At 42.0% G+C, this 27,532-nt stretch overlaps 1 protein-coding gene across 2 annotated transcripts in view; it reads left to right on the top strand.

The window, feature by feature from the left end:
- slc8a1b (solute carrier family 8 member 1b) overlaps positions 1-27,532 on the top strand; it is a 152,271-nt gene that overhangs the window by 97,008 nt on the left and 27,731 nt on the right. Inside the window, exons 5-6 of one of the 2 annotated variants that reach the window (XM_030441215.1) lie at positions 8,161-8,270; positions 24,639-24,784. In XM_030441215.1, coding sequence (XP_030297075.1) covers positions 8,161-8,270; positions 24,639-24,784 — 256 coding nt within the window. Of the gene's footprint in view, positions 1-7,718; positions 7,826-8,160; positions 8,271-24,638; positions 24,785-27,532 lie in introns of both variants that reach the window. The other variant, XM_030441216.1, reaches the window with a different exon arrangement.

Here is a 27,532-nt window from a genome sequence, read left to right on the forward strand (position 1 = left end):
ATCAAAGTCTTATAAGCAAGTTATACAACATGTCATCAGTTTCCTCCCATGTCAGAATCAGGTTTATGCCAAGTAAGTTTTAAGTTGGTGCATAAAAATCAGACAAAAAGATGTAAAAAAAAAAAAAAAAAAAAAAAAAACAAGAATCATAATAGAAAAGAAATAATTTTACAATGAAGATAAAGAAAATGGTCATTTTGTACAATAAAAAGAGCTGCAGTATGTGCAGAATAAAGGGGATGTAATGTGCAAATGTTCACAGTATAGATAATAATACAGAAAATGCGTGTAAATGTATATTAAATTAATATATGATACATTAATAGCACATAATGGTAGTAAGAGGGACAAAGAGACACTCAGGGAAACAATGTGAAATGTGTCATCCATGTGGGACTGATAGCAGCCCTGCAGCAGGTGTGTGTGTGAGTGTGTGTGCAACCTTTTTTGTGTTTCCATTAGCCTCCATAAAGTCAGGATTATGTGTATTAGTGAGCAGACTGGAGCTTATTAGAGGAGGCCTGGCAGAGCGCTGTCGGCCCTATTGTTGTGGTTTCCCACTGCGGCCAACATCATTATCAGCTTTGTCTTATAAAACCACTGCATGTAAACAGACGCACACCCACACACACAGGCACACACACACACACACACACACACACACACACACACACACAGTCACTGTAGTGCTCTCTGTGTTAAGCTGCCACACATAAGCATAAACACACTCCAGCAAATAAAATCACTCTGTTTTCACCGTCGGATTCACATTTAAACAAGCACACACTCTGTTTTCTCTCTATATTAAACAGCGACTCTTAAAATATCAGCTGACATGACACACAAACACACAGCAGCACATGTGCACAAACAAACAGGCACCCATGCTGACACTCATTTAATCCACCGACATGAACACACACACACACACACACACACAAACACACACACAATTCTTTTGTTTAGTCTGCGACCAAAGTCCACCCACCAGCAATCTGTTCCACACAAACAAACCAGTACACAGTCTGAAAAGCGAGTTTTACTCACACACACACACACACACACACACACACACACACACACACACACACACACACACACACACCTTTCCCAGCAAACTCGCATATAAACAACAGGTTTTATAGAAATTACATCCAAACATGTGAACACACGTGAGAACACGCGTGCGCTTGTGTTGCACGTGTTGAAGTAAGTTACCTCAAATGTTAGGATTATAATCACACACAACAGACTTGTTCCATCACTGTCATGTAAACTGGACCTTGTTGTCCACTGTCCTCCCTTCCATCCATCCATCCACACACACACACACACACACACACACACAGTAACCAGCTGAGCAGCAGCATTTTTTTCCCTCAAAACTAAAATAAAGCGCCGGTTCCCAAACCCCAAATTTTCCGATCCAAATACGTCGCTAAGGCAGGTTGCCGAGGAGAGGGGGGCTGACCGGCACTGCTGCTGCTGCCCGTTGTGCTTTACAACTTCCTGTGTATTTGTGTTTGTGTGTGCCAAGCAGAGGAAAGTGCTTTGTTAGCGTCAAATATGTGGCGTGAAACAGAGAGGCCCTTCGGGTAACGACACACTGGCGGCTTTGTTTTCCCAGCTAGATACAAGATACAGTACGTGGAACTTAAAAGAGCACGTTTAAAAAGCAAATGGAAAAAATAACTCAAAGACAGGATGTAGCTCTGAAGGTCCCCTGTCACGGTGGCAGAGGAAGCAACACGGCTGAGTCATATGGAAGTGATGAAAACATAAACACCAAAAATATATATGTGTGTGTTTCTGTGCTTCTGGCTCAACTTTCTACATAAGAGTCACACAAACAAAACTCTTCATGGTGGAGGGCTTGAAGAAAGGATCTGCTCTGTAGTCTGGTGGTACGGCAGCAGATACTTCTGTATCTCCAGCCAGATGGCAGCAGGTTCGGTGCTGTCTTTCCAGCTGCATTTCCACCAAAGTGCTTCTGGTAAAGTACCCTTTAAACCACTACATAACCCGTGGCAGCACAACATGGTACGGTTCTTTTGCAATGGAAACACGTCTCCAATGTGAAATGAACTGAACTGGACAAGCTTGCATGATGGAAACGAGACTTGGATGGGCACCAATAACGTTCTTGGTGTTTTTTCCTGTCCTGGGCCTGTGTGAACCATCTCTTCAGCCTCCACAGCCTCTTTTGGTACTTTTATTTAACCGTTGGGTGATGACCGTGACAGGTTCTCTGTCATATTGATTCCCAAGCAGCTGTAACTGTTTACCTGCCCCACCTCATAGACAGGGTTGTGAATCTCTGCCTCCTCTTTTCTTAAATTAACAATCAGCTCTTTGGTTCTGTTGACACTGAGGAGTAGATTGTTCTCTGTGCAGCACTGCAACATTGTTAATTACATGGGAAATTGAAGATATCACATGAAAACACTGATTGCAAATTGGCTGTTTGTAACAGAGTTTAGCTTTAAACAGTCTCCCGTTGCAAAACTGCCAAACATCACCACATACCTTCCCCTCATTCCTCTCTTTGGAATAAATAGTGCATGGCTATAATCATAAGTGTTATCATGGGAAAACAGGAACGTTTGGATAATCTTTTGGAGCCAAATCATGCGATCCACTCCTTTTTAAAAGAGCTCCAACTGTCGCTGTTTTCAAGGCATCATGGCAAATATTCAAGGTCCAAATTGCAGGAGCGCCAGGGCCAAGAACCTGCAGAATCATTTGTTTTGTGTGGAGACACTGGTGGAAAATCAGAAACCCAAACATGAACAAACTTGATCAGCAAAAAGGAAAAGTGAATGTCACTGTCGTGAACAGACACAATGAAACTTTATCTTGGCACATTCAGATCACCGACTGGCAATCGTGTATGTTTATAGTTTATCCGCTACTTTAGCATGACTCAGTCGAGCTCTTTTTTAATCATCCGTTCCCCGTTTGTTCCATTATCTCCTATTCTCATGGCTAATTCTACAGAGGTTTTCTCTCAGTGAAATGTTTTATAAACCCTGACAGAGGCCAAGTGCTAAAAGTGTTGCAGGAATCTTGTTTATGAAACACAACAGCGGATGAAATGGAGGGAGAAGAAGCGACAGAGTGTGATGGAGGAGGGATCTGTCACAGCTGCTCAGAGGTTCGCTTGTTTTTGATGCTTTTTAGCAAAGTCAGACCGAGGACATCTCTGTGGGAACACAGATGTACTCTGTGGTCCCTGAAGTAATGTGTGTGTCTGGTTGTGTGTCTGGTTGTTTGTGTCTGGTTGTGTGTGTGTGTGTGTGTGCACTTTTGAATTCCTGCAGCTGAAATTCCTTCAGTATGTTCAGGTGTGGGTGTCAAAGCATACAAGTGTGATACATTTGTGAATGCTGCCATGCAAGTGTGATACCACCTCTCGTGTATGTGTGTGTGTGTGTGTGTGTGTGTGTGTGTTAAGGTATTTGTTTGTGAGGGCCACTTTGACTGCAAACTCATGAGAGTGAGAGCATGTTTGGAAAGTGAGGACATTTCAAGTGGCTTTTTGAGAGTTAAAGGTATAATATGTAGGAATTCTGTTTTAGTTTATTTACCGCAAACAGCATCAGCCGTAAGCTAACATGCCTCTTGCCACGCTGGCAGACTTGACATGATGACTGAAGTCCACGAAGGCTCAGTCCACAAGTCCAGAGGGTGGAGATTTGGATGTTAATTCCTCCAGAGGGTCTGACTCTCTACATCCAGCTCACAACACTCTGCAAATGTTCTGTTTTGAGAGTCCCCTAGCGTCAGAAGTTACATATTGTATGTTTGAGGGTTGGTTTAAGGGTTAATGTTTGCAGTGAGCTTCAGTTTAAGGTCACAGTAAGAGACTGATGACTGCTCTACATCAGCGAGGGCCTCACAAGTATTTAAGTACAAGCCTGCATGTGTGCAATAGTGTAGATTCCATGTTCAGCGTGCCACCGTTGCGTGTTTCTCTACACAAGTCATACTCCATTATCCTTACTGAACGGTCGCATGGCATTCACACGCACACACACTCACTCACTCACACACACTCACAGAAGCATCTGTTCACACTGCTCTCACTGCACCGTGTATGTGTTTTGTAGAGTAACATGTGATTGATGGGATACAGACGCACAAGGAGGCACTGCTCACTGCAAACAATGTAAGCCACTGTGTAATATCAGAGTCTCTCTCACACACTTTATTATACACACACACTCGTATATACACTGACAAATACAGCTCAGTGTCGTTTTGTACAGTAGTTGACCTCTCTCTCTCTAAAACACACTCACTTGTCAGTACACACACACACACACACACACATCATCGGTCTGGAAACAATCTTCTCCACCCCTGTTGGTTACCCAAACATTGCGTTGCTGTGGCAACGGGACAGTGTACTGCTCAGGCAGCGTGTTTGTCATGTGGAGGGAAGTGCACGTGTGTGTAAGTGTGTGCGTTCATCTGTTTGATTGCGTGTGAAACGAGAGAGAAAAGTGACGCTGATAAAAGACGATAACTCCAGTTTTGATGTAAATATCTGCGTCGGTGCTCCGGCTGGATGAGCTCTGTGAGAACATGAGTGTCGGCATGCGGGTGTGTTTTTCCAGCGAGTTGGTCATCTGTGAGGTTTGCCAGCTTCAACAGAGGAGTAATTCCCAAAAACTGTGGAGGGAAAAAAGGCCACCAGTCTGTCTCCGCAAAGTGATTCATTGTCGACACATTTATGGAGAGTTAAATCACATTTTTTATTTCTCTTTCCGCGCAGAGTCATTTAAGTTTCCTCCGATTTCAAGTCAGAAAAGAAACGATCGCTGGCAAAGATCTTTAATGGAGACTTTGATGACATTATAACACAAAAACATTTGTTTTGCAGCTGATTTGATTGCAATGTTGAAATACATCCCGTAATCATATTCCCATGGGAGTAATGTGATTTGTGTTACTTTTGGAGGACATCTGTTTTCTCAGCGCTGTGCAAATCTGTCATGTTTGTCATTAAAAAAAAATCTTAGAAACACATGAATCATCAATTCGGCGTTGTGTTTTTGAACAAGCCTGGATTTGCGAGTCACCGTTGAGGTTGCTGTGGACTGTTGATGAGAGCTTTGATAAGCTGTGTGGGTGCAGAACAGCGAGGTGCATGAAGCTGCTCGGAGAAGGACACCCACTCAGAGAGCGAGCCGATCAACAAGTTGGTACTTCTGAGGGAAACACAGACTTTGTTTTACCTCTTAGAAAAATGAAACATAGTCACAGTACAAAGCACAAACTGTATCCCCCATGTACTTCTACTCCACTGATAATAGACCTGGAATTAATTGAAGTAGTGGCAGCAGTAATTATATTCTCGGTGGGAACGTCAACACTGCTGCTCCCTGAGCCCCTCTATTCATCTTTTGGGGAGACATTAAGTGCCTTGCTCAAGGGCTCCACCCTGAGGCAGGGGAGGGTTTTACTCCATCACTTATCCAGCTCTGTGGTTAACAGGCTGTTCGTCAAGGCCAGAAAGAGAAAACTGATCTCCATCTGCTATTTCTGGACGGTGATAAATGGGCGGATGCCTCCACTGTAACGAGTTAACCCCCAACACCTGACAACACCTGACTGTGTGTGTCGGTGGTGCTTTAATGGTTCCCCCTCTGCTGTGCATTGTGCAGCTGATAGATTAACCTGTGACGTTCCTGTGTGTAATTAGATGATTAATAGGCTGCTTATGTCTCCTGTCATCAGAGGGGTTTGCTGCTGATGCCAAGGCTGTCAGCGGGAGGAATCACAAATATAGATGTATTCATGTACCGTACTGTACTTAAAGAAGTATTTAACCACTGGAAAGACAGCTCCCGCATAAAACTAGGCTGTCCATGCAATTGAAAGATGCAGATGTTTTCGAAAATTGGTGCTAGATGACCGGAGAAAACAGAAATAAAGGACGGTGGTAACAACCATAACGTACTCTTGCATGCTAGCATGGATTCGAATTCAGTGCTGCTAAAATGAAGCCTGCTGACGAATCAAAACAGGTTGTAGGCCCATTGGCTTATATAAGCTCCTGTGTGTGTGTGTGTGTGTGTGTGTGTGTGTGTGTGTCCATTCTCCACCCTATAGGCAAGATTATGAGTATTCTCTCAGATGTCTTTGTTGTTGCCTGCAGTGGATTTTTGGAGAATATGGCTTTTGTTCCAGACTGGAAACACAGATAAACACGCACACGTTCACACATAACATCCACAGGCACTCACTAATACTGTATACACACACACACACACACACACACACACTCCGTCCTGCTCCATGGCCCTGTGACCTCAGTTATTACAGTAGCTATCCTGCCAAATATGACTGAAGCCAAGCGCCATGATAAATACACACAGTCGGACACACACTCTCCGTCCACTGGAGCGTTTGGTTGGTCGATAATAGGAGCTTCACTTGGCGGTTTAAGTGTTGGTGACAACTCGGCTTCAGAGGAGTAAAATCATTGGTCCGCTCATCGACAGAAAAATGTTTGCAGGCTGGTTTCTCGCTGTTAGATAAAACAGACATTGAAAGGTTGAAGTTTGTCTGTATGGAAGCTGTTTGAAGATAAGATATAGTGGCGCTCATTTGCTGTTTCAATTCTGGCTTATCTGCATGTTCATTGTTCTCATTGAGCTGATTTCTGACCAGTTTCTCTTCGCATAAATCCAAACCCACATTGGTTGGATTGGTGTCTTTGCCGTGTCTTGTCGAAGGTGTTACAGCAGCAGCAGACTTTTCTTTCTGTTAAAAATACTCCCTCCTCTCTTCATTGTTATTTTCCTGCTCTTGTTTCTCCTTTCATTACATCTGGATCTCCGGTGATTTCTTATTCTTCTGACGTCTCAAACTTGTCTAAATGCTGATTCAACTTCAAAGACTGTCAGTTCACTTTGAATTCAGCCAACAGTATGAAAAGAAGCCCTACGTCATTTTGCTAAAGTGCTCATAATGGCTGGACTTTATAACTTTTAACTAGAGCCTTTTACTGCAGACTTTTTATGAAAATTGAGGTCTTTGACTGGCTGAATTGACAGTGAATTGTCCTGGTTTCCCACAAGCACCAAGAGAAAATCCTCTTTTGTTTGGGCTTCAACAATTGCCACTGAATTGGACTACATTATATTGTCAAATAGTCTCAGAAAGTGGAAAGAATAATGTTCAACAATACTATAACTGCAAACCTCCTGTGGGATCATGAAGGTTTCTTTATGCCTATTCAAATGCTGAAATTACTAACAGAAGTGATAAACTCTATGACCTCTTCCAGGCTCCATTTAGTTTGTAGCGTCCAAGACGACATTTTTAAAAAGAGAAATAAAGACAAATCAGGCTGGAGAGGAAGATTGAATTGAGCCTTGATGGGGAAGGCCGGCTTATCAGATCAATCTTGTCAGACCGATGCGAGCTGTTCCGATAACACCAAAGATTACCTGACATCAGATTTTGTGGTTAGATGAGGTGGAAATGTGCAAGATTTTATCAGAGAAGCAATCGAGTAAGATGTTTTTTTTATCTACAAGACGATGTTGGAGGTTTTATAAGTTAGGTGCATGTGGGAAACCAAAAATGCTGCTCTTTTCTGTTTCCTCTTGAATTTACAGTTTCCAGCCTGTCCTTTCCTGACTTTTTCTGCCTTCTTTTCTCTCTTTTTCCTCTTTTCCTTTCCTCCTCTTCCTCCTCCTCTCCAGTAAAATCATCAAGGTGAGGGTAATCGACGACGAGGAGTACGAGAAGAACAAAACCTTCTACATAGAGATCGGAGAGCCTCGCCTGATGGAGAGCAACGACACCAAAGGTCAGGAAGGTGGTGAGCCTTGGTGACCCCCGTCACCCCAGAGAGTCCGCCACCATGTCCGCAGACGCTGCATGTTCTCGACACATGAAGGAGATTCTGAATCTTTCTTCACCTCCTGATGTGTCTTTTCTCTGACCGAGAACATGCGGCAGGTTGTGGATCATCTCATCCCACCACATCCACCACGTCACCTCATATATATGTGTGTGTGTGTGTGTTGGGTTTTTTTTTTTATGTGTGTGTGCGCGCATACGTTACCATGGTTTTTGTTTACCATGCATGCATTCACCACCTCCCTCTATGTGTACGTGTGTGTACGTGTGTGTCCCATACAGGAAGAGCATAACCATTAGGATCTTAGACCGGGAGGAGTACAATAAGCAGTCCTCCTTCTACCTCCTGCTCGATACGCCCCAATGGAGACGCAGCGGGAAGGAACGGACAGGTGTGACCGCCAATCAGCACTGAGAATGACGCACCTCATGAGGTTTTAGAGAATCCCGAATCAACAGGCCAACCGCAGAATCAACAGAGAGCACATGAACCCCTTCATGCATACATGCCAACCTAATACTAATTTTTGATTTTACTGTTAAACAAATCATGCCAACAATCCAATATGTATTATTTTAAGGGAGTTTATGTCAAAACCCAGTGGACACCATCTATGAAAGGGTTCATTCAGGTCATAGTCAGGTAGTGAAAGATCTGCTAACGCAGTTGTTGTGTTGTTACCTAAGGAATAACACTTATAACACAATAATAATAAGTGTGTCCCAATTCCATAATTCATGCTAATTCTAAGCAGGTTTTGATTATGTGACAATGTTTATTGTCACTACAGCCAGAATACAATGAACAAAATGGAAATGGAGAAGCTTTTCACAGCTAGATAAAAAATGTTGGTCAATTAATTTATTTATATTCTGAATTTGAAGTTTGACAGATGTTCTACAGTGTGAGTACTGTATAATCTCCTGGAGAGCGTCCAAGCTGCTCTCTGGCTTGTTTGTATTTCTTTAAACCAATCACAACTGTCTTGCGATGGTGCCACTGACACCTGTGACACATGTGGTGAAGCAAGCCCTGAAATTTAAATGGCTCAATCCTTTTGAAAGAAAAGGAAACATCTGCTAGCTTGTTAGTGACCAGTTTAGGGTTGTTTTCAACCGTATAACTTGCTAGCTTGGAGGATGTTGTTGTTTCCCCATAGCTAAGGGGAGTTTTGAAATGATAACATACAGATAGTGAAGGAGAGGAGAGTGTCACCAGATATAAGAGCCCAATGGCTGGCTCATACCAATGATCTACATCCGAGACAAAAAACTGTGTTCATTTATTGTATACTGTGGTTTGGAACTGGGACACTCTTAAGAGCATAAGCTACAGAAACCAAAACCTGAACGTAAAGATTGTACAGTTTGATTGACAGGTGATCCTTGAGGAGCGCAGCACTGAATGCCACAAATGCAAATATAGACGATACAATTACAATAATATAGGCTGGAGAACTTCACAGAGTAGGTGTGATATTCATCTTACTGGCAATTGAATCATGTTTATTTTATGCAAAGCCGAATATGATTGCCCAGACAAGAGCACTTTAAAGTTGGCAAAGATAAGGGCACTTTACAGCTGGCAGCGCTGCAAGAAGTAAAATCAAAGCATCAGTCGCTCTTCTATCATATTTTGTAATGTGACAAAAATGCAGAGCTGCTCCCTGATCGCCCGTGTTTTAACAGGCCTGTTGATTTGGGATTCAGGTTGAACACACCGGAGAGATTCTGCTGCTCCCGTCTGTACTTTCCTTTTATTTTTCTGCTTTTCTTTCTCTGCTTCTCCTCAGAGGTCTGTACAGAAAGCTCAGTGGGAATCACACCTGTCCTCTCCTTTCTTCTCCTTTTCCTGTTTCCTTTCTCTGCCCTGTTCTCTGGTTTCCATCCAGCCAAGAGCTTTTCATGCTTTGAGATCTTTTCTCTCTGCTGGGGTTTGAAAATGTCACAGCTCGCTTCAGAATAATCTCATGGCGGTACAGAGGAAAGCCATATAGAGACAATACCCAGGATGGTGATTTCACTGTGGGTATGACTATGATGGGAACAGCTTCTTATCAAAGAACGGCCCTTAAGTCGAAGCTTTATTTGTCCTATGGCTCAAAAGGGGAAGTATTTAACTCTCAGAGCAATGAAGTGTGGCACAGTGTCCATGCAGAGTTTTTGTTAAATGTCATATCATGACATCATATTAATAACTAATACTATTACCCAGGGTTTAATGGGTATTATGGGTTTAAAGCAGTATTATTAGTATCATTTATGTGGAATGTTTTGTTTACCGACACAAAGAGTCGAGATGGCATCCATGTAACTGAATCAAGCAGCCCTGAGCTAAATAAACCGTTTTAAAAGCCATTACATTATCAGAAAAATACATTGTCACAAACCTGCAGCCCAGTCACTAGAATAAATGTTGGGAATGTATGTTTTTGCAAATCGAAGATACGTTGAATTACGTTTCTTCATGTTCAATGTTCAAGTTCATCCTGTGACAGCACTGTCCAGGTGAGGTTTAGGCACAAAAACCACTTAGTCAGGGTTAGAAAAAGATGTTCTGGCTTCAAAGTACCCTGATTTCCTCAAACATGGCTGGAGATGTCCCAATGTCCCATCGAAAATATCCAGTTTTTGTTGCCACAAACAGAGCTTAAAATTGTGCCGAGGTCTCCTTAAAAGTAATCAGTGGTATGACGCTTACAAATGTTGAAACATGCCTGTTACTCCACCACCATCCCCTTCACCTCCCGATACAAAAGTGCAGTCATGAACATGTAATGTGAACATGATGTGACCAGTGTTGGGAATAACGGCGTTACAATAAACGGCATTACTAACAGCGTTACTTTTTTTCAGTAACGGATAATATAACTAATTATTATTTCCATCGTTACAAAGCCGTTACCGTTACCGACTATTTAATGTGGCGCGTTACAAACTGAAGCTGCTCATTGAAGCTGTTGTCATCCGACTCAGCTCTCAGCCACCGGAGCTGCAAAGCTGTTTTACTTTATAATTTGTTTTAGCTTGGTGAGAGAGGAGGGAGGGGCGGGACAACCGCATAAGTGATGGTGATTGACTCTTTAAGGTAGAGTGAGAGTTCGTAAGCCAATCAGAGGCAGTGTTAGTTTACACACAAACCACACACGCACACAGCAGCCTCGCACACACAAACTAGCAGAGGTCAGCTGCAGCAATGGTGAGGTCGGAGGGAAATTTGGCGTTTTCAAAGTGGAAGTACAACCATTACTTTAATCTCTTTTGTCTACGTCCGTTGTAAGCAACTCTAATCTAATGAATCATCTCTCAACGGCACACACTTCTACAAAACTAGTGGCCAAAAACACAGTTGTTGACACTGTTGATGATGACAGCAGGCCAGGTGTGGCTAACGTGAGCTCCACTAACAAAGAAGGACATGGAGCTGTCCAAGCAGCTACAGCTGGATTTTTCTGCTCCAGCTTCACAAAAACTTGACACAGACTGAACTGAATGCAATGATAGGCAGGTGTGTTGTTGAGAACATGCTCCTGTTGTCAACAGCTGACTCAGACTCCTTCAGAGCACTCACTGGTAAAATACAGAGGAGAACAACTGCTGGTCCACCATGCAGAGAGACATTTTCTAAATGCATGGATGCCGAGTAGCTAAAATGAATGCCGAGCTCAAAAGGGGGAATATTTAAAAGTAACGCAATAGTTACTTTTCCTGGTAACTAGTTACTTTTATAGTGGAGTAATTCCGTTACTAACTCAGTTACTTTTTGGAAGAAGTAACTAGTAACTATAACTAATTACTTTTTTAAAGTAACGTGCCCAACATTGGATATGACACATTTCGTACAATTGTTCACGGATACATTAACTGACAACATTTTATCCTGCTGACCGTAAAGCTGACAACGGGTTTGTTCACAGCTCACAAAACGCTGACGTTGTGGAGATTCATTGTTCTCACAGGACAGTTTAATTTAAATACAAAACATAGCTTAAATCACAATATAAAGAAGATTCAAAGCACAAATTGTACATTTCCTTCAGCATCATCTGAATCATATCGCAAACAAATCCTTTCTTCATCAGGGAGATCATTCAATCTACCCGTTTGTAGAGCCAACTGTTGTGTTAGGCTGTTATGTAAAACATCACTGTCAACTACATTGTACAAATTAGTGCAATTAAGACAGTGAAGACAGTTTAAATCTGACAAAGTCTTCATCGCCCACTTTCTTTACAGTATATTATAAATATTCATGTAGTACTTTGTGTATTAACAAAGATGCACATGGAGCGACGTGGTAATCATCTTTAAGGCTGCTATAGAATTTTCTCTTGAGCGTGTATGGATTCAGATGTGTAGTGTGAACGTGTGTGTGTGAGTGTGTGTTTGTGTGTGTGTGTGTGTGTGTGTGTGTCCTCATGCCTCATCTGTGCATCTGTTTTCCACCGTTTCAGTCCATTATCTCACCAGAGCACCTCGTCCTCCTCTGTTTCTACGAGCTAATGTAATACAGAGTTGCACAAACACAGCCACAATTTTTTTTTTCCACTTGTTATTTATTGCTTTTCCAAATACACACACAGACGCACAACAATGATGGCGGCTAGTGTTGAGGAAAAATCGTTTGCATTTTAACTGAAGTGACCCACAAACGCAAACGCATGTTCATGTTGATCTGGTTGAGTCTGAGGTGAACCAGTCCACCACCTGTGTTTTCAGGTTGTTATCTAAAGAGGCTTTTACGCCCTTAAACTCACTTTACCTCGACCGTGTGTGGAAATTAAAGGTAGCTCTATCTCTGCCTCGCTTTCTGACACACACACACACACACACACAGATGCTAGACAGGGCAGTGTTATCAGTGCGTTAATGGCAGTGTGTGTTTACCAGGCATCAGCAGTGTTTATAGTGATGAGGGGATCAAAGACAGGGGGCTGGGTATCACATTATCACAGTCAGGAGATCAAACACACCTCCAGGATACGTAGAGGCACACACACACACACACACACACACACACACACACAGCTCAGGAGCTGCAGCAGGTTTGTGTGTTTAAAGAACTGATGCTCTATGCTAAATTAACCCTGCAGAGATCTTTATAGCCTTCGTCCAATAACTGAGTGTGTAGTTGTGCAGGTTCTGTACGTGTTTATCCGTAAGTACACACACTTCTCGTCATGTACACTCTTGCGTAGCCTACATTTGTTCGTGTTCTGTGTGTGCTTCAAGATATGGCTCTCTAGTCAAAGCTAAATGAGCCTAAAATTTCAACGGAAAACGTTTGAATAGTTCAATATGTAATTAAGCTTCGACAATAATTTAACCTAAATACTGTAGCCGAGTGATTCAGGAATATAAAGAAATCAGCTTTACACTTATATACAACTTTTATTTGTTTCATATTCAACAAACTTTTGAGTTTTTGTTTTCAGAACAGTTTCACATATATCTTATATTATCACCATTAATCGTCCTGTTATCTTTGGGTCAGAGATGACCCTGAACTGTGTTTAACAGCAGAGAACAACCCTTAAATGTTGTTTTTTATTACTTTTTCTAAAGTGACCCCAACACTAAAAAAAAAGGAAATACTGCCTTTATTCACATTTCCACGGAAGCCACTGTTTACCACTTGGGTACAAAGATTGTCTTCGGGCAGTCACAGAGTCAGTTACACACACACACACACACACACACACACTGCTGATTGATCTCTGTTGATAATTAAAAGTAAGGACACACTGCTGAAGTAGTCGTATTAATTACAAAAACACTGATCTGAGTCTGTGGTCCAGCTGAGACTCCATGTTTTTCTCTCCCCAGCTCTGTGTTAGTGTTTACAGAGGCTGTGCTCTCGGTAAATTAATTCCTCTCACACGGAGAGCACAGCAGAGAGGGTCTGGAACGTGGCATTGATTTTCTCAATACATTTTGGAACAAGCCCACATATTTCAAATGGGCTTTTAAACATCGTGCCCCAGAGACTGCAGCGCAACCCGACCAGAAGAGGCATGTTCGCCCGCTAATGCTGATTAATGTGTGAATTCTGCCTTCAGATATCAATTCCAGAGAACAGCTTTAACATTCAGGGAGTGTAGTTAGAAAACACAGCCGGCTTTTATTATTGGGATACTGTGAGGTCCTGTTTCATCTTCTATCAAACCGGTGCGTCATGTTTTAGTGAAGTACCTCTGAGCCAGAGATAAAAGCCTGATGTTATTTTCCATTTTCTGTTTCATTTTCTACGCTTTTTTTCTTCGCTGGAAGCAGTGAAGGTTGACAGGATTAAAGTACCGACTAAACAAGCAGCGGATCTTACATTTAACATATTGATACGAGGAGTCGCAGTCAGACAGACGGGGAGGGAAACAATGTAGTTCAGTCACTCGTCTTGTTGCTGTTTGACTTCAACTGAGAGCCGGAAAGGTGCGAATGAGTAACAAGGCTTTTACTGGTTCTGTAGCAGCGCTAAATGAGCAGTCGAGGGCTGCTTCTGCTTATGTGATATCATGCAGCGCTGAATGTCCATTTCCATCATGCAGAATGACTTCTGCTGAGAAAACAGGTGGAAGGTTCATTGCCTTTAGAGCCTTTTTGTAAAGTACTCTGCAGTTCAGTGTGCTTTACATAAGGGCCACATGTAAAAGAGGGGACAAGGGGAAAAGCTTTCTGGGGCCCATAGAGGCTAGAAATAATCATGTTCAGTGATAAATAATTCCTATTTAGTATCAATACACTCACCATTTCTTATAAAACAACAAGAATAAGCATTTTTTGAATTATAAATTAACTATTTTTTTGACCGTCAACTTGTCAAAATGCGCTGCAGACAGCTTGAAACATGACCGAAGCAGCCGATGTTCGAGTGAGCGTCCTTGGTTTCCCCCGGACCTGAACATAAATCAGGATGCCAGAAAATAAAGGAGAAGAAAAAGAGGGAGCTGCTGAGAGCTTTAGACCCAAATAGTTACCTCTCTTTTCAGTCAGTTCAGAAAGCTGCTACCAAACGAGCTAAAAAGACAAAGACAGACAGGATGCTAACTTTGCAGCAAACATTACAGGAGGTAGTTAGCATCAGTGAACGAGCCACCACCACCTGTCAGAAAGGGGACGATGTGGAGAAAGAAAGTTAAAGGTATAGAACAGAGAGATGAAATGAGTTATATCCTAAAAATAAAATATAAAGAACATAGAGTAGAATAGAATATAGACGAAGCAGTCTCGACTGTACGTTTATCTGAACAGAGATCCATATCAGTGAGTTTTCTTCGGGAGGTTGCCAGGAAAATTATTATGGGTGATACTCTGGTTATTCGGCGAAGTTAGTGTAAATAAATACTGATTACTGCCGCAGCAACGGCACTTTCAAGGCCTCAGAAGCGTTATCTTAATTGGCCAAGCAATCATAAGTGTTAATATTCACTGAGTAAAGTCGCTAACATAGATCTTTATTAATGAATGATACACTGTACCAATCGCTCCAAGAACACGGTTCATCATCCTGTTACCATTAAAAACGCCGGCTCTGGATGTTGAGCCCATAATTTCTGCGATGTATCACAGATTTGAGATGAGTCATAGACCTGAGACGCTTTAGAGCTCAGTCGGAGGCACATGGAAAAATAAATGTTTTTAACCTTGATTTAAATTTCCCACATTTGGGGTACGACCAACATCTTCTGGCCGTTTGTTCCGCTCGCATGCAGCGTTACGGCTAAACGCTGCTTCACCACATTTATTTTGGACGTGAGCAGCACTTTAAAACCTATTCTTGAACTAAATGGAAGTCAGTGTAAAGACTTTAAGAGCAAGAGTAAAACTCAAGCATCAGCATTCTGAATGAGCTGCTGCTGTTTAATGGTGTTTTTAGAATGACTCGTTCAGTTACCATTACTGTAGTTCATCCTACTAGAATTAAAAGCATTAAGCATGAAGTGTCTCTCGGGTATTTTGGGACACCAGATCCTTGATTCTTGCTTATCTATGAGCCGATAAAAGGCTGTTTTAGTGACTAAGTCTATTAGAATGCCAACATTTCGAACGCGGTCATCTTGTGTATAACAAAGATACAAAAATCAGCTAGTTTCTCCAAACAGGGATTTGTTTTGGACCATGTTCACCAACATTACTTCTACTGCCAACAGGGAAAGCAGTCTGAATCAATTTTATCCTTTCAAAGTAATTTTTTACCATTTTATCACAAACCCTCTCATCTCATAGAGCTGCAACTTCTCATTTGTTCAGGAGAGAAATGAGAAAACGTGTGGTTTACTTTCCCATTAACCTATTCCAACCTCCTCTATTTCTGCCTTTTCAACACCTTTTCAACAGCCCCCAGAGAGCAGGCGCGAACTTGTATCCAGCTTTTGTTTGTTTTGTGCAGATGGTGCTAGATATGTTTGCAGTTTGAGACAGAAATACAGTCCAACAGTGTTGTTGAGGATTCAAAGGGCAGAATTTCCTTCTGTAAAGAGAGAAAACGCTCGACTCGACTCGACTCGACTCTCTCGATTACATCTCTCATGCTGGAGATTTTTTTTTTTCTGGAGGAAAAAGCTTGATTCACTGGAGGCTTTAGAAGTCTCCGGATGACCCTGTGATATTGCAGGTTTTTTGATTTGCTCCAGAGGAGCCTCGGGACAGCGGGTGGCAGAGGAGAGTTCACTGCAGCACATGAACCTCCGTCAGTCATCAGGGTGGGAGACAGCGCAGTGCGAGGAAGGAACAGTGCTGAGAGGGAAACCAGCTGAAAACACACGCACCCTGCAGAGGGTGATGACCTCATGTCCTAACACACACACACACACACACACAGTACCAAACATGCATGGACACACACAATATACCCTGGTAGAGTCACATACATTCATACATGTGCCTATGTGTGAATAAATGTGTGACAGCAATGTCCTCTCCTCTCATCCTCCTTTTACTTGTGTGTGTGTGTTAAGTTATGCAATGGTACATAAAATAATTATTTACCCGGACTGTGCATGAGCCAAACAACAGTAATTCATTTGGGACTCGATAATCTGTTTATTATGCCAGTCAGTGTCTGCATGCGTGTGTTTGTGTTCGCCAAGGTCTCCTTGTATTTAGTTTAATTACCACAATATACATTACAGCCAACTCACTGAACCCTCTGTTGTTATATCTACAGTAGTAAACAACATCAGTTATACATTTTAATGAGGTGTTTAAACGGCATCGCTAAGTCCGTCATTAATCATTACAAATCACCAAACAACGTAAATGAATACATTTGCATCTTTATAACAGTAATGTGCACATAAGTAACGTTTACATTAGCAGTGACTGACGATCTGGAGATCAATGTAAATGTTTTTTTAACCTCTGTTTGAGCAGATATTTGACTCTATGTCCACCCTAGAGCCGACAACAGCCAATGGGTGACCGTGATTGGCCGATGATTGATGCATCATGTGGTCAATTCTATTTAAAATCCAGCAATATATTAATATCAATTTTCCAAGCCTTAAACTTGTCAATTATGTAAGTTTAAGTAGTTTTATGCATTTTGCTTTTTGAATACGCAGTTTTTTTCTGCCTAGGCACTTCTTTCTGAATATTTGATAAGCACAAAGTTAATATAAATAAGGAAAAAAAGCTTTATAATGAGTTTTTGTTCTTGTTATTCTCAATCAGGGGTATTTTGAGGTCACAACATGGCATTTTTTTGCCATGCACCTGAATATTTCACCTGATAAACATGTGTTAAGTGTCCATTTTCAGTGATATTGTTATCTAATTTGAACTTTGAAGGCCATTTAAGACTATAAAATGTGAACCCTTCATGTTTTCCAGCTAAAAGGGGCAGTTACAAGTCATCTGCAGACTTATTTTAGCATTTCAAAAATGCAGGCGAGATAAATATATAAATAATCCAGTGTATAGATTGATGCCAGATGCCTTTACAGAGATTACGAAAATTTTACACACACGGCCGAGAATAAGAACATCTTAATTCATCAGTTTCATTTCATTATTGTTAATAAAGTGTAAATAAACAAGCAGATGATGGCACAGAAGATAATATTAAATAGACTGTAGGTTTATAATCTCAATCAGGGACTTCCAGTCGCTCTTCCTGCTCATCAACCTCGCTGATTGATGCTAGATTTAAGTTTTTAACGGTTGGTTTTAATCATTCGACGCAGCTTTAACCACTGAAAGACTTCAAGTTAAAATTAACATCATCACCTTTAGTTAAAGTGCTGATCCATTTATGCAACGTTATCAGTCATTTAGAGTTCTCTCACTAGACACATGGAGAAAATATATTCACTCCACTTGCTCTCTTAACAACTCCGAAGGGGAATATCTGGCTCTTTAGCTTCTAAATGTTCCACTATGTTCACCTGCTGGTCTTGAACTGCTGCTGCTTGGTGCTGGGCAGGTAGTGCAAAGTGGTTCTTTTTACAGCTTTTCCACTGAAAACAGCTTCTTGATGCTGCTGAAAATGGCTGTTCGATGACATAAAGAGCTAAAACTCTGCTGAAAAAGCTCCATAAAGCTGAAGGGAGCATCAGATTGAGGTGATAATTTTCACCACAGACATCTCACATTGTTACCCTGTTTCCTGATATATAATAGTGGTTACAGGGCGTGCAGTGAATGTGGCGTAGATGCCTTCAGCATTAACATTATGCAACTTAGCAGATAATGTTTCCTCGTGACATTGATAAATCAAAATATGTTCCGGGGTGCATTAAGTTTCTCTCCGACCTTTGTGCTGATGCAGTTTGGCAGCATGTATACAAAAAAAGGTCACTTCCTTCTCCCATCCTTCTTCTCATTTAACTTGTATTTTCCTCTTTCTCATACTTCTCTTACTCGTATTACTTCTATCCTTCCTTCTTGTTCAAGTCAGTCCTTTTCCCCTCCTCTTTCATTCTCCCCCTCGTCCTTCTCACCTCCCTCCTCTCGTTCCTATTATATAATCCTTCCCCCGTCCTCTGCTCACACCTGTTTGACCTCTCCTCTCTTCTCCTCCCTCCTCTCTTTCCCTGTTTATCATCTTCCTCACCTCCTTACGTCCTTGCTACTCATTCCATCTTCTCTTCCTATTTCTTGTCCTGTCCTCTACCCTGCTGTGGACGGACATGTTTTCTCCTTCAGCTGCTCTTCTGTCTCCTCCTATGGGACTCTCCAAAAGTGTGACGGAGTAACCACTCTTCTACCTCCTCCTCCTCATCCACCTCCTCCTCCTGCTGTACTATTTAATCCCGTCAAAGACATCTTCTTCTCTGTCTCCCCCTCTTGTCTTTTTCCTCCTTCCATCTGCTCATCTCCTCCCTGACACAGTGCAGAAGTTTCTCCCCTCTGCTCCTCCTCTTGTCTTCACATGGTGACACTTTCCCCTCCCCTCCTCTTACTCTTCCCCTCGTCTTCCTCTGCCTACTCTGATGGAGCCCGATCAAACATGACAGGGTGTAAAAATCCTCCCCTCTCCTCTTTTCACCCTTTCTCTCCACCTATGGAGTCGCTCCCCCACTCCTCCATCCCTCTCCCCTCCTCTCCCTGTCTCCCTGTCGTCTTCCATCACTTTCGTGGACCTTGGGACTCAAAGCATGACAAGGTGTGAAAGCCTGCATGCATGCTGCACACACCGCCTCTTGTCAGCACATATGGACCCGTGTTTCATGCAGACAGATTCACAGACACAGAAAGAAAACTCAATATATCATTAAAAGATTATAGCCAGACCATGTTTGAAAATGAACGGCATCAAAGAAAAAGTCACATCGCTCATGTCCAGACTTGCCGCACTTTTTCCAGCCTTTTTCAGGGTCTCTCCTGAAAGGCGTTTGTCGGGCTGTTCGCACGAAAAGAGCCACAAATAGTCGAGTAATGATGGAAAAAAGAGGGTTCAAAGAGAAGATCAAACACAGGCTGCTTTCTCACCTCTGCACAGCTTGACAATCACTGCGTGAAGCAGGCGCATGTTGGGTTGTTGTGGAAAGTAAAAGAAATAGTCGGTGACAGCTCCCCGATTCTAACGTCAGACAGGTGTGGAGGCAGGAGGCTTTCAAAGCCATTCAGCCGTCCCGTACGCAGTTCATGGGCTCTCGTCACCTGCCAGTGTTTGCAGCTGATGTTTGTGAACACACTGTTGCAACTAACCATTGAATGAGTCACCACAATATCCCCAGACTACCTTAAAAATCACAGGATTTTAAGAGTTGTTTATGGTCCGACTTGTACGAAAGTTGTTTTTTGAGTCTCATAACCAACACTTTGAATACTGATGCTTTAATATTGTAGGATAGTGACTGACTCTACCTATAATCCCAAAGCATCTCTAGTATTTGACGAGTTGGGAATGAGACTCAAAATCAAATTTCTTACAAACTGGACCTTTAAATGAGAAGGAACTTACCAAAAACTCTGCATTACACTGTCTGATCACACTGTTTTAACTAATTTCATCATTGACTCTAAATGTATATCAGAACTTAACATTTTACTGATGGTAAACATGCCAAAATGTATACACAGTACACAACAACCAATACAGGCGACATCTTTGTCAGCTGTGAAAAAAGTCTCCAGACTCCCTTTAAAAAATGCTCAATTTAAGAAATGTTGTGTCAGGAGAAACTCAATAGACTTTGTGAAAAGCTGCAGCCAACAAATTCTTAACCACTTGGGTCTCTCTACTAATTCAGCAAATTAAGATATGTCTTTCCTTGTGTATAAAACATCCAAGCTCCAATCACAAGTGGTCACTTGAGATGCATGTCGAGACGCATGTTTATGCCGGGTGTGAACTGACGCACTTAGAGCTGCTAACTGGTGATAACAATTCCCTGAATTCCCTCATTAACTCTAATATAATTGTTGCAAGCAGCTGATTTCAGATCGGCATATCTGATATGACACATTTCGGTGGCTGTCGCTGTGCCTCTTAGTTAATTTGATGTCAAGACCATCATATGACTCATCTAAGACATTTAACAAGTCTTCGTCATGTAACCGTCCTCAGAGTCGAAGAACTGAAAGCCTCGTCTGGAAAGTTAAACCCACATGAATCACAGCTGCGCTATCAGAACTCACTTATTGTTGAAGTAAGAAACAATGGGATTTTTTTAACACCCTGATAATTTATGTTTCTAAACCCCGACTTGTAATCCTCATTTATACCAGTAATAAAAGGTTTTTACAGTGCGTTAATTATCATCTCCCCCATTCAGAGAGGAGAAACACAAACAAGGGAGGAAAAGAGTTACAAAGAAATCACTGATGATTTAGAGATTTGAAGTTAAGATTTGTGCTTATTAAGATGAGGACCAGGATATTTGCATGTCTAACCAAACTACAAAGGTGCTCATTATGGAGGAAGGGACTTGAAAACTAATGGAAATAATCCTCTTTTAAGGGGGGTGCCGTCTGGCAAATTAGATTCTAAGAAGTGCTCTTAAATCTAAAAGGCTCTGTCATTATAATAGAGAGATGCTGTGTTTGTATGCTATGTTCCCACATGAGCTCATCTGTTCCCAGAGAAAATACCGAGGCAGTTGTAATTTGACAGCTACGTTGTCATGGCTGCTAACTGAATAAGTAATGTGCTCTTTGTCGGCTCTTGCTCTGGCAGCTCGCCGAAGCCCATTTGAATTGAAACTATATCAGGGAAGAGGGAGAGAAGGAGGAATTAGGGAGAGAAAGGAGGAATACAAATTGGAGGTTTTAATACTGCGAGGCGGTGACAAAGAGGATGAGACGACAGAAGGTAGATCAAAAGGAAAATAAAGATTAAGAAAGGACGAGACGGGGCTAGAAACAGTTACGTAACAAAGACAGATATTTCGGGACAGGGTGGAGGTAGATTATGTCCTTTCTCATATCATTTGTTCGCCTGTTTAAAGATACAGTACGCGCAAGAATGAGGAGGACAAGTAGAACATGTGTGCTGAAGATGAAGGAAGAAAACCAATTACTTACTTCTTGTGGAAATAATGAATTCTCTAGTCTCTGTATTAAAAAAAAGGACAGATTGCAACTGGTCCCAATTTGATTTAATTATCCTCCGATGCTGAATTCACAATTCCGGCCGTGATTCTGTGTATGTGCCCTAAATGTAAAGCACAGTCAGTTGTGTGTAATTGAATTGAGCTGCGAAAAGGAGCAGAGAGGCGGACGTGAGACGAGGGGATTAAAATGATAAATGGTACAGAGGGCGGCTTTGACAGGAAGCAGCGTCTTACCGCGCAACATTCAACCTCTGTCAGGGGTCCACACACACACACACACACACACACAAATACACACACACAAAGACACACACGTAGAGGGAGTGTGGCGAACAAGGATATCTGCCCGGTCATGTTCATCCCACAAGAGGCTGAGTGTAGGTTGTTAATTGAGTTCATTAAAACACTAATACATAGTGTGTAGTGGTGTGTGTGTGTGTGTGTGTGTGTGTGTGTGTGTGTGTAAATAACAACCTAACACTTCTGAGGAACTTTAAACTTTCGTAATGAATCTGTTTTTAATATGTGAAACAGGTACAATAAACAGGCTGCTGAAGTGCTTTTGATTGTTTTAATAGGCCTAGTTAGTAGCGTGATTACTTCCTGCCTTTAATCTTACAGCTGATTACTCACTGTCAAATCAGTCGATCAATCTCTCAAGCTGTAGTCTCTGCCTCAATATTTTTTTTTATAAATCATCATTAAAAGATATGATCAATCATTAGAGGTGATGACACAGAGCAGCGGTAGTCTGAGTAATGCCGAAGAAATTGATATGAAAATGATGTTCTTCAGTCATGATCTGAATGTGGTTATCAACAAGCCTAATCACCAGAATAATGTTAGGAAGTATGTTCCTGCAAAACCACAGATAAGTTTATTAAGGCACAAAAACCGCTTGGTTAGGGTTAGAAAAACATGATTTGGCTAAAAAAGGTTCATGGAAGGAGATTGTCTGACTGGTTGTTTGGCCGGTACAAAAAACCGCTGGAAATGTCCGGCGGTAAATGGAAAATGACTTACGGAGCAGACCATCACTTACACAAACAACGCTGGTCATACACTTTGTACTTTGACGCAGCAACCGGTCAGAATTGTGAAGAAATCCTCTGTTTTACTGCTCTTTAAGTGTCTGCAAACAACATTTCAGCCGGTACCTAACCTGGAGCAGGGATAAGGAGCTAGATAAGGAGGCCTGAATTGCCCTCCTATCTCCCCCTGAAGATGTTGTTCGTACTGGTTCAAGATAATATGAAACACTTGCTTTTGACTGCAATGAAATGGCTAGAAAATGCATCCGGGGGTCCTTTAAAAAGCCAGTGCTGAATCGAACTCCAGGCGTTTGTTTGGGCGTCCTTGTCGGCTAATAACGCCACAAACCTTCCACTTTACCTTCTGCTGCTGCGACAGGCGGCTAATAAGCATATTATGTGAACTGCCACGTTTGGTACATGTCGGCCTTGAACGTATCTGTGGTTTGCAGCAATGTTAACTGCCAACACAATATCCTGGCGGCTGGGCTGCACAGTATCTGATAGAAACATTCTCACCTTGTTTAAAATGGACAAATCTTGCCATAGCTTGACTGAAAATCAGAGGGCGTAGCTGTTGTGATGGCCTTAGAGAGCTGATGTGTGAGCTTCCCTTCATATTAAACTCGGGGTTAACGGTATCTGACAGGAAGATTTTCAGCTTTCAGGATTCATTCCCCCTGATATGATACAAAGAGTTAGACAGAAAATCAAAGGACTTACCTGTTGGGGTGAATTTAAACCATAAGGATGGATTTACTGCTGATACATTAATGGACACCAGTTTAAAGTCAAGCAGAAACATCTTAAGATAGAAGAAAACATTAGCAGGAGGATTAATGAGGTTGCTGTCTGTTTGATATGACAGTCATTTAGCTGTTTTATGCTAAAATGGCTCAAAATGAAGCGATTTTATGGGCTGTATGGAAACAGTTAACCCGTCTACGTGGACAGAGAACCAACTGCGTCACACAAAATGTGATTTATAGCAGAATAAACATGTGATTTAATTTCAGTTGGACTCTGAGGACTTGTGTTGTGTTTGGTTGTTGCTCTTCCTGCCTTCATCTCTGCGGCTTCAACGACAGACAGGAAGCCACAACGCCCAGTGGTTCCTCTTTGTAACGACAAAGTTTGATGAAAATCCTCGTGGCACAAATTTGCATGGTTTTTTGTGTGTGTGTGTGTGTGTGACTGAGCTATAAGCCCCGTGCCGCAACTCAAGAGAGGGGAACAAATGACCAATGAACTGATGTGGACCCACAATGCACTGCACTATAATGGAAGGCAAATAGCATGAATAACCGAACTGTTTCCCCCGTGGAAAATTTGATCACAGCCTTTCTCTTTCTTTTACTCTCTCTCTCTTTGATCCCAGAGCAGTGAGTTGAGGCTCAACAGTGAATCTCAATTACTGTCACACACCGTAAAGAAAAGGGATAAAAGAAGAAAAAGGGAACGAGGAGAGAGACAGGGATAATGAGACGATAGAGGAGCTGGACGTATATTTTCATTCAGTTATGCCACTGCAACTGTTGAACAGTGTGAAAGTAATTATATACGATGAAAGCACCCAACATACCAAAACTTGATTGGTCCGCTTCAGTTTCTTAAACTGTCTTGTTATTTTTTTGGAAAAGCAGTACTGATACTAAGTGGAATACCCCGGTGGAATAAAATATCAGTATGTCCTGTTCTAACACCGCTGCTGGTTGTTGTCTTGTGGTGATTCCAGAGGAACAGCCGAAGGAAGAGGTGGAGGAAGAGGAGCCGCTGGCGGGGAAAGAAGATGAGGAACGGCGCATCGCCGAGATGGGCCGCCCAATGCTGGGAGACCACGTCAAACTGGAGGTCATCATAGAGGAGTCGTATGAGTTCAAGGTAAGACAGGGGGAGCGAGTCTGTGGTCAGATGAAGGGAAAACTAATGTCTGATCGGACATTAATCAATCAAACAGAGATGGCAAGAGCACGAGCTTTAACGAGCAGTCTAATTTATATTTTGTCTGAGCAAAGGCACGTATCTGTGCCTACATTTGTATTTCCAAACGTGACTCAGGGAACTTTTAAGTGTTTATGAAACAGTCACTTTAACTTACGCTAATTCCAAAACACTTAAGAACCAAACCAAATCCCCCCAAATAACTGCACGCTAAGAATGTTTTTCTTCAAAACCAAAGATAAGGTTAAAATGTACATTTCTTTGGTTTGCAACTTAACATTTATTAAGGTTCAGGCACAAAAAACACTTGGTTAAGTTCAGAAAACATCATGGTTTGGCTTAAAATATCTCTTTTGGTCGCCACAAACGAGGAAATGTCCCGAGGTCTCCTTCAAAACACCCGCCTCTGTCGCCACAAGTGACTGGAGATAGACCGACTTCTCATGAAAAATATCTGGTTTTCATCGCCACAAACATGACTACAAATGTCCCCAGATCTCATTTAAAATAGCTGGTGGTGTCATGCTTAGAAATGCCACAACAGATACTCGCAACGCGGTCGCCCCCTGCGGCAGACTCCTCCGCTTCATCATGTCAGCACACTTACGATCATTACTGAAATATCATGCATTTTTATTTTGATTCAAGTGGAAACTACAATATTTATGATACCGAAGACACAGACACACACATATACACACACAAACAACACAAACAATCACCTCCCTCACAGTTTATAACCACATGTTCACAAACCTTTCCAATACGTACAGGAAATTGTGTTATCATTGTGTGTTCGTCCTTTCCTTGCTCTCCTTCTCCCACGCAGACTCTTAAGACGAGCGTGGATGTAATTACCATGTCTGTGTGTGTGTGTGTGTGTGTGTGTGTGTGTGTGTGTGTGCGTACTAATGCATGCCGCTCCACCTACACGCTCTCTGTAGACGGACGGCTAATAACACCCAGTAATGGCTCACCACTTGACAGGTTGCTATACTTTGTCAAGTGTACATTAAGTTCTGTGTGTGTGTGTATGTGTGTGTGGATCCTATAGTTATCTGAAGTACTGCAGGTAGTGTTAGGTAGTGGAGCACAACAGCGAGAGAGTGTCTGACATAACAGCTTAGAGAAAAGAGAGAAGCTGCATTATCAGAAAGTTTACTCAGAAGTTGAAAGCCAGTTTTATTCACGCAGTAAATCCGCGGATAAAAATGTTTAAAGTATTGAAACCAAACAAGCCGTTAGTCGCTCATGTTTGAAGGCTAAAGCCGATCATGCCGAGCGTACAGCTGCAGCTAAGGAGAGAGATCGAGCGTGATTTGTGGAGTGTGTTTTCTGACTTACTTCAAATCTCACCACGAACTCTGGTTCTCTCTGCTGTTTGAAGTGGAGTTGTAAAGGAAAGGAGCACAGTGTCGCTTCTTAACCTCAGTTGATCGAGCTCAGGGCGAATTTGCGTCAACCACTGTCTCTAAAATTCACTTCACATTCAGTCTGAGTGCACCTTTTCTCCAGAAACTCAAGTTCTGGCAGACGGAGGCACAAAAGAGAGCAGTGAGTCCAGACAGAGAGGAAAAGAAGTTGGTTTCCTTCTGCGTGACTTTAAAGAAAGATTTTTTGGACGTTGCAAGTATCTTAAAATTGACCGTTTTTTATCTACACCCCAAAATGCTGCACTTATTAATCAACAAATGCATAAATCCATTCCTCCTCCTCATCAATATGCTTTAAAAATGTTATTTTCAGAGCAAAATAACTAAAATGTTAATAATATGCCTGACAAAGAAAGATAAGCTGGATGGGGGGGGAGAGAAAATAAAAGACAATGCAATGAATTATGGGTCAGCATCAGGTTTATGGTCATTTGTTGCTCCCAGCTGGGTCACCACTGTGGTTTATAGCCCAACATACTCGTGACAGTTTCACATGTGTGCACACATGTATGCATTTCAGCTGAGACGACGGTGATCCGAGAGAGCGAACGAGGGGAAACAAGCACCAGGTAAAAATAACAGCGTTGAGCAGAATGACAAAGACGGTGTTAGAAAACCCTTCGCCGAGTGCGGTTAAGTAAACACTCCACATACAACAGGCGGAGTAAAGCTGGTTGTGTGTGTGCATGTTTGTGCGCACAGCAGCACAGAGGCACTATTTACACCCCGAAGCTTCATTCAACACAAATAACGATTCTTTCTGAAGTGGAGAGAAAAGAGAGAGCAATCCCCACCGCTGTGCTAATTAGTGTGTGTGTGTGTGTGTGTGTGTGTGTGTGTGTGTGTGTGTGTGTGTGTGTGTGTGTGTGTGTGTGTGTGCATGACTGTTTGTGTGACATGCTATCTACAATATTTCTATTTGAATGAACATATTGAATATTTCACCCATTATCTTCTGATAATTGTCATATTATTATAACATTCTTGTCATTTTCGTCTTAAATGCGTGTTTGATCCAGTTGGTACACAGTATATTTGTGACACTGAGAGCAATAAGATGATTTCTTTTGCCCTGAAGGCCCAAACATACCAAACCAACATCAGAGAGCGAGCAGCTGATGAAAGCTGACTGTTGTGTCGCCTCACGTCTCATGTGAGGGCAGGTCGTAAACTTAAAAATGAGGTGAACTGCCCTGCACAGGATCCATTTCCCTCTTGGTTATTCTCCTTTACACTGCAGTCAATCAGCAAGGGC

The sequence above is a fragment of the Sparus aurata genome, chromosome 15 (assembly GCF_900880675.1).
Source record: "Sparus aurata chromosome 15, fSpaAur1.1, whole genome shotgun sequence".
NCBI classification, from domain to species: Eukaryota; Metazoa; Chordata; class Actinopteri; order Spariformes; family Sparidae; genus Sparus; species Sparus aurata.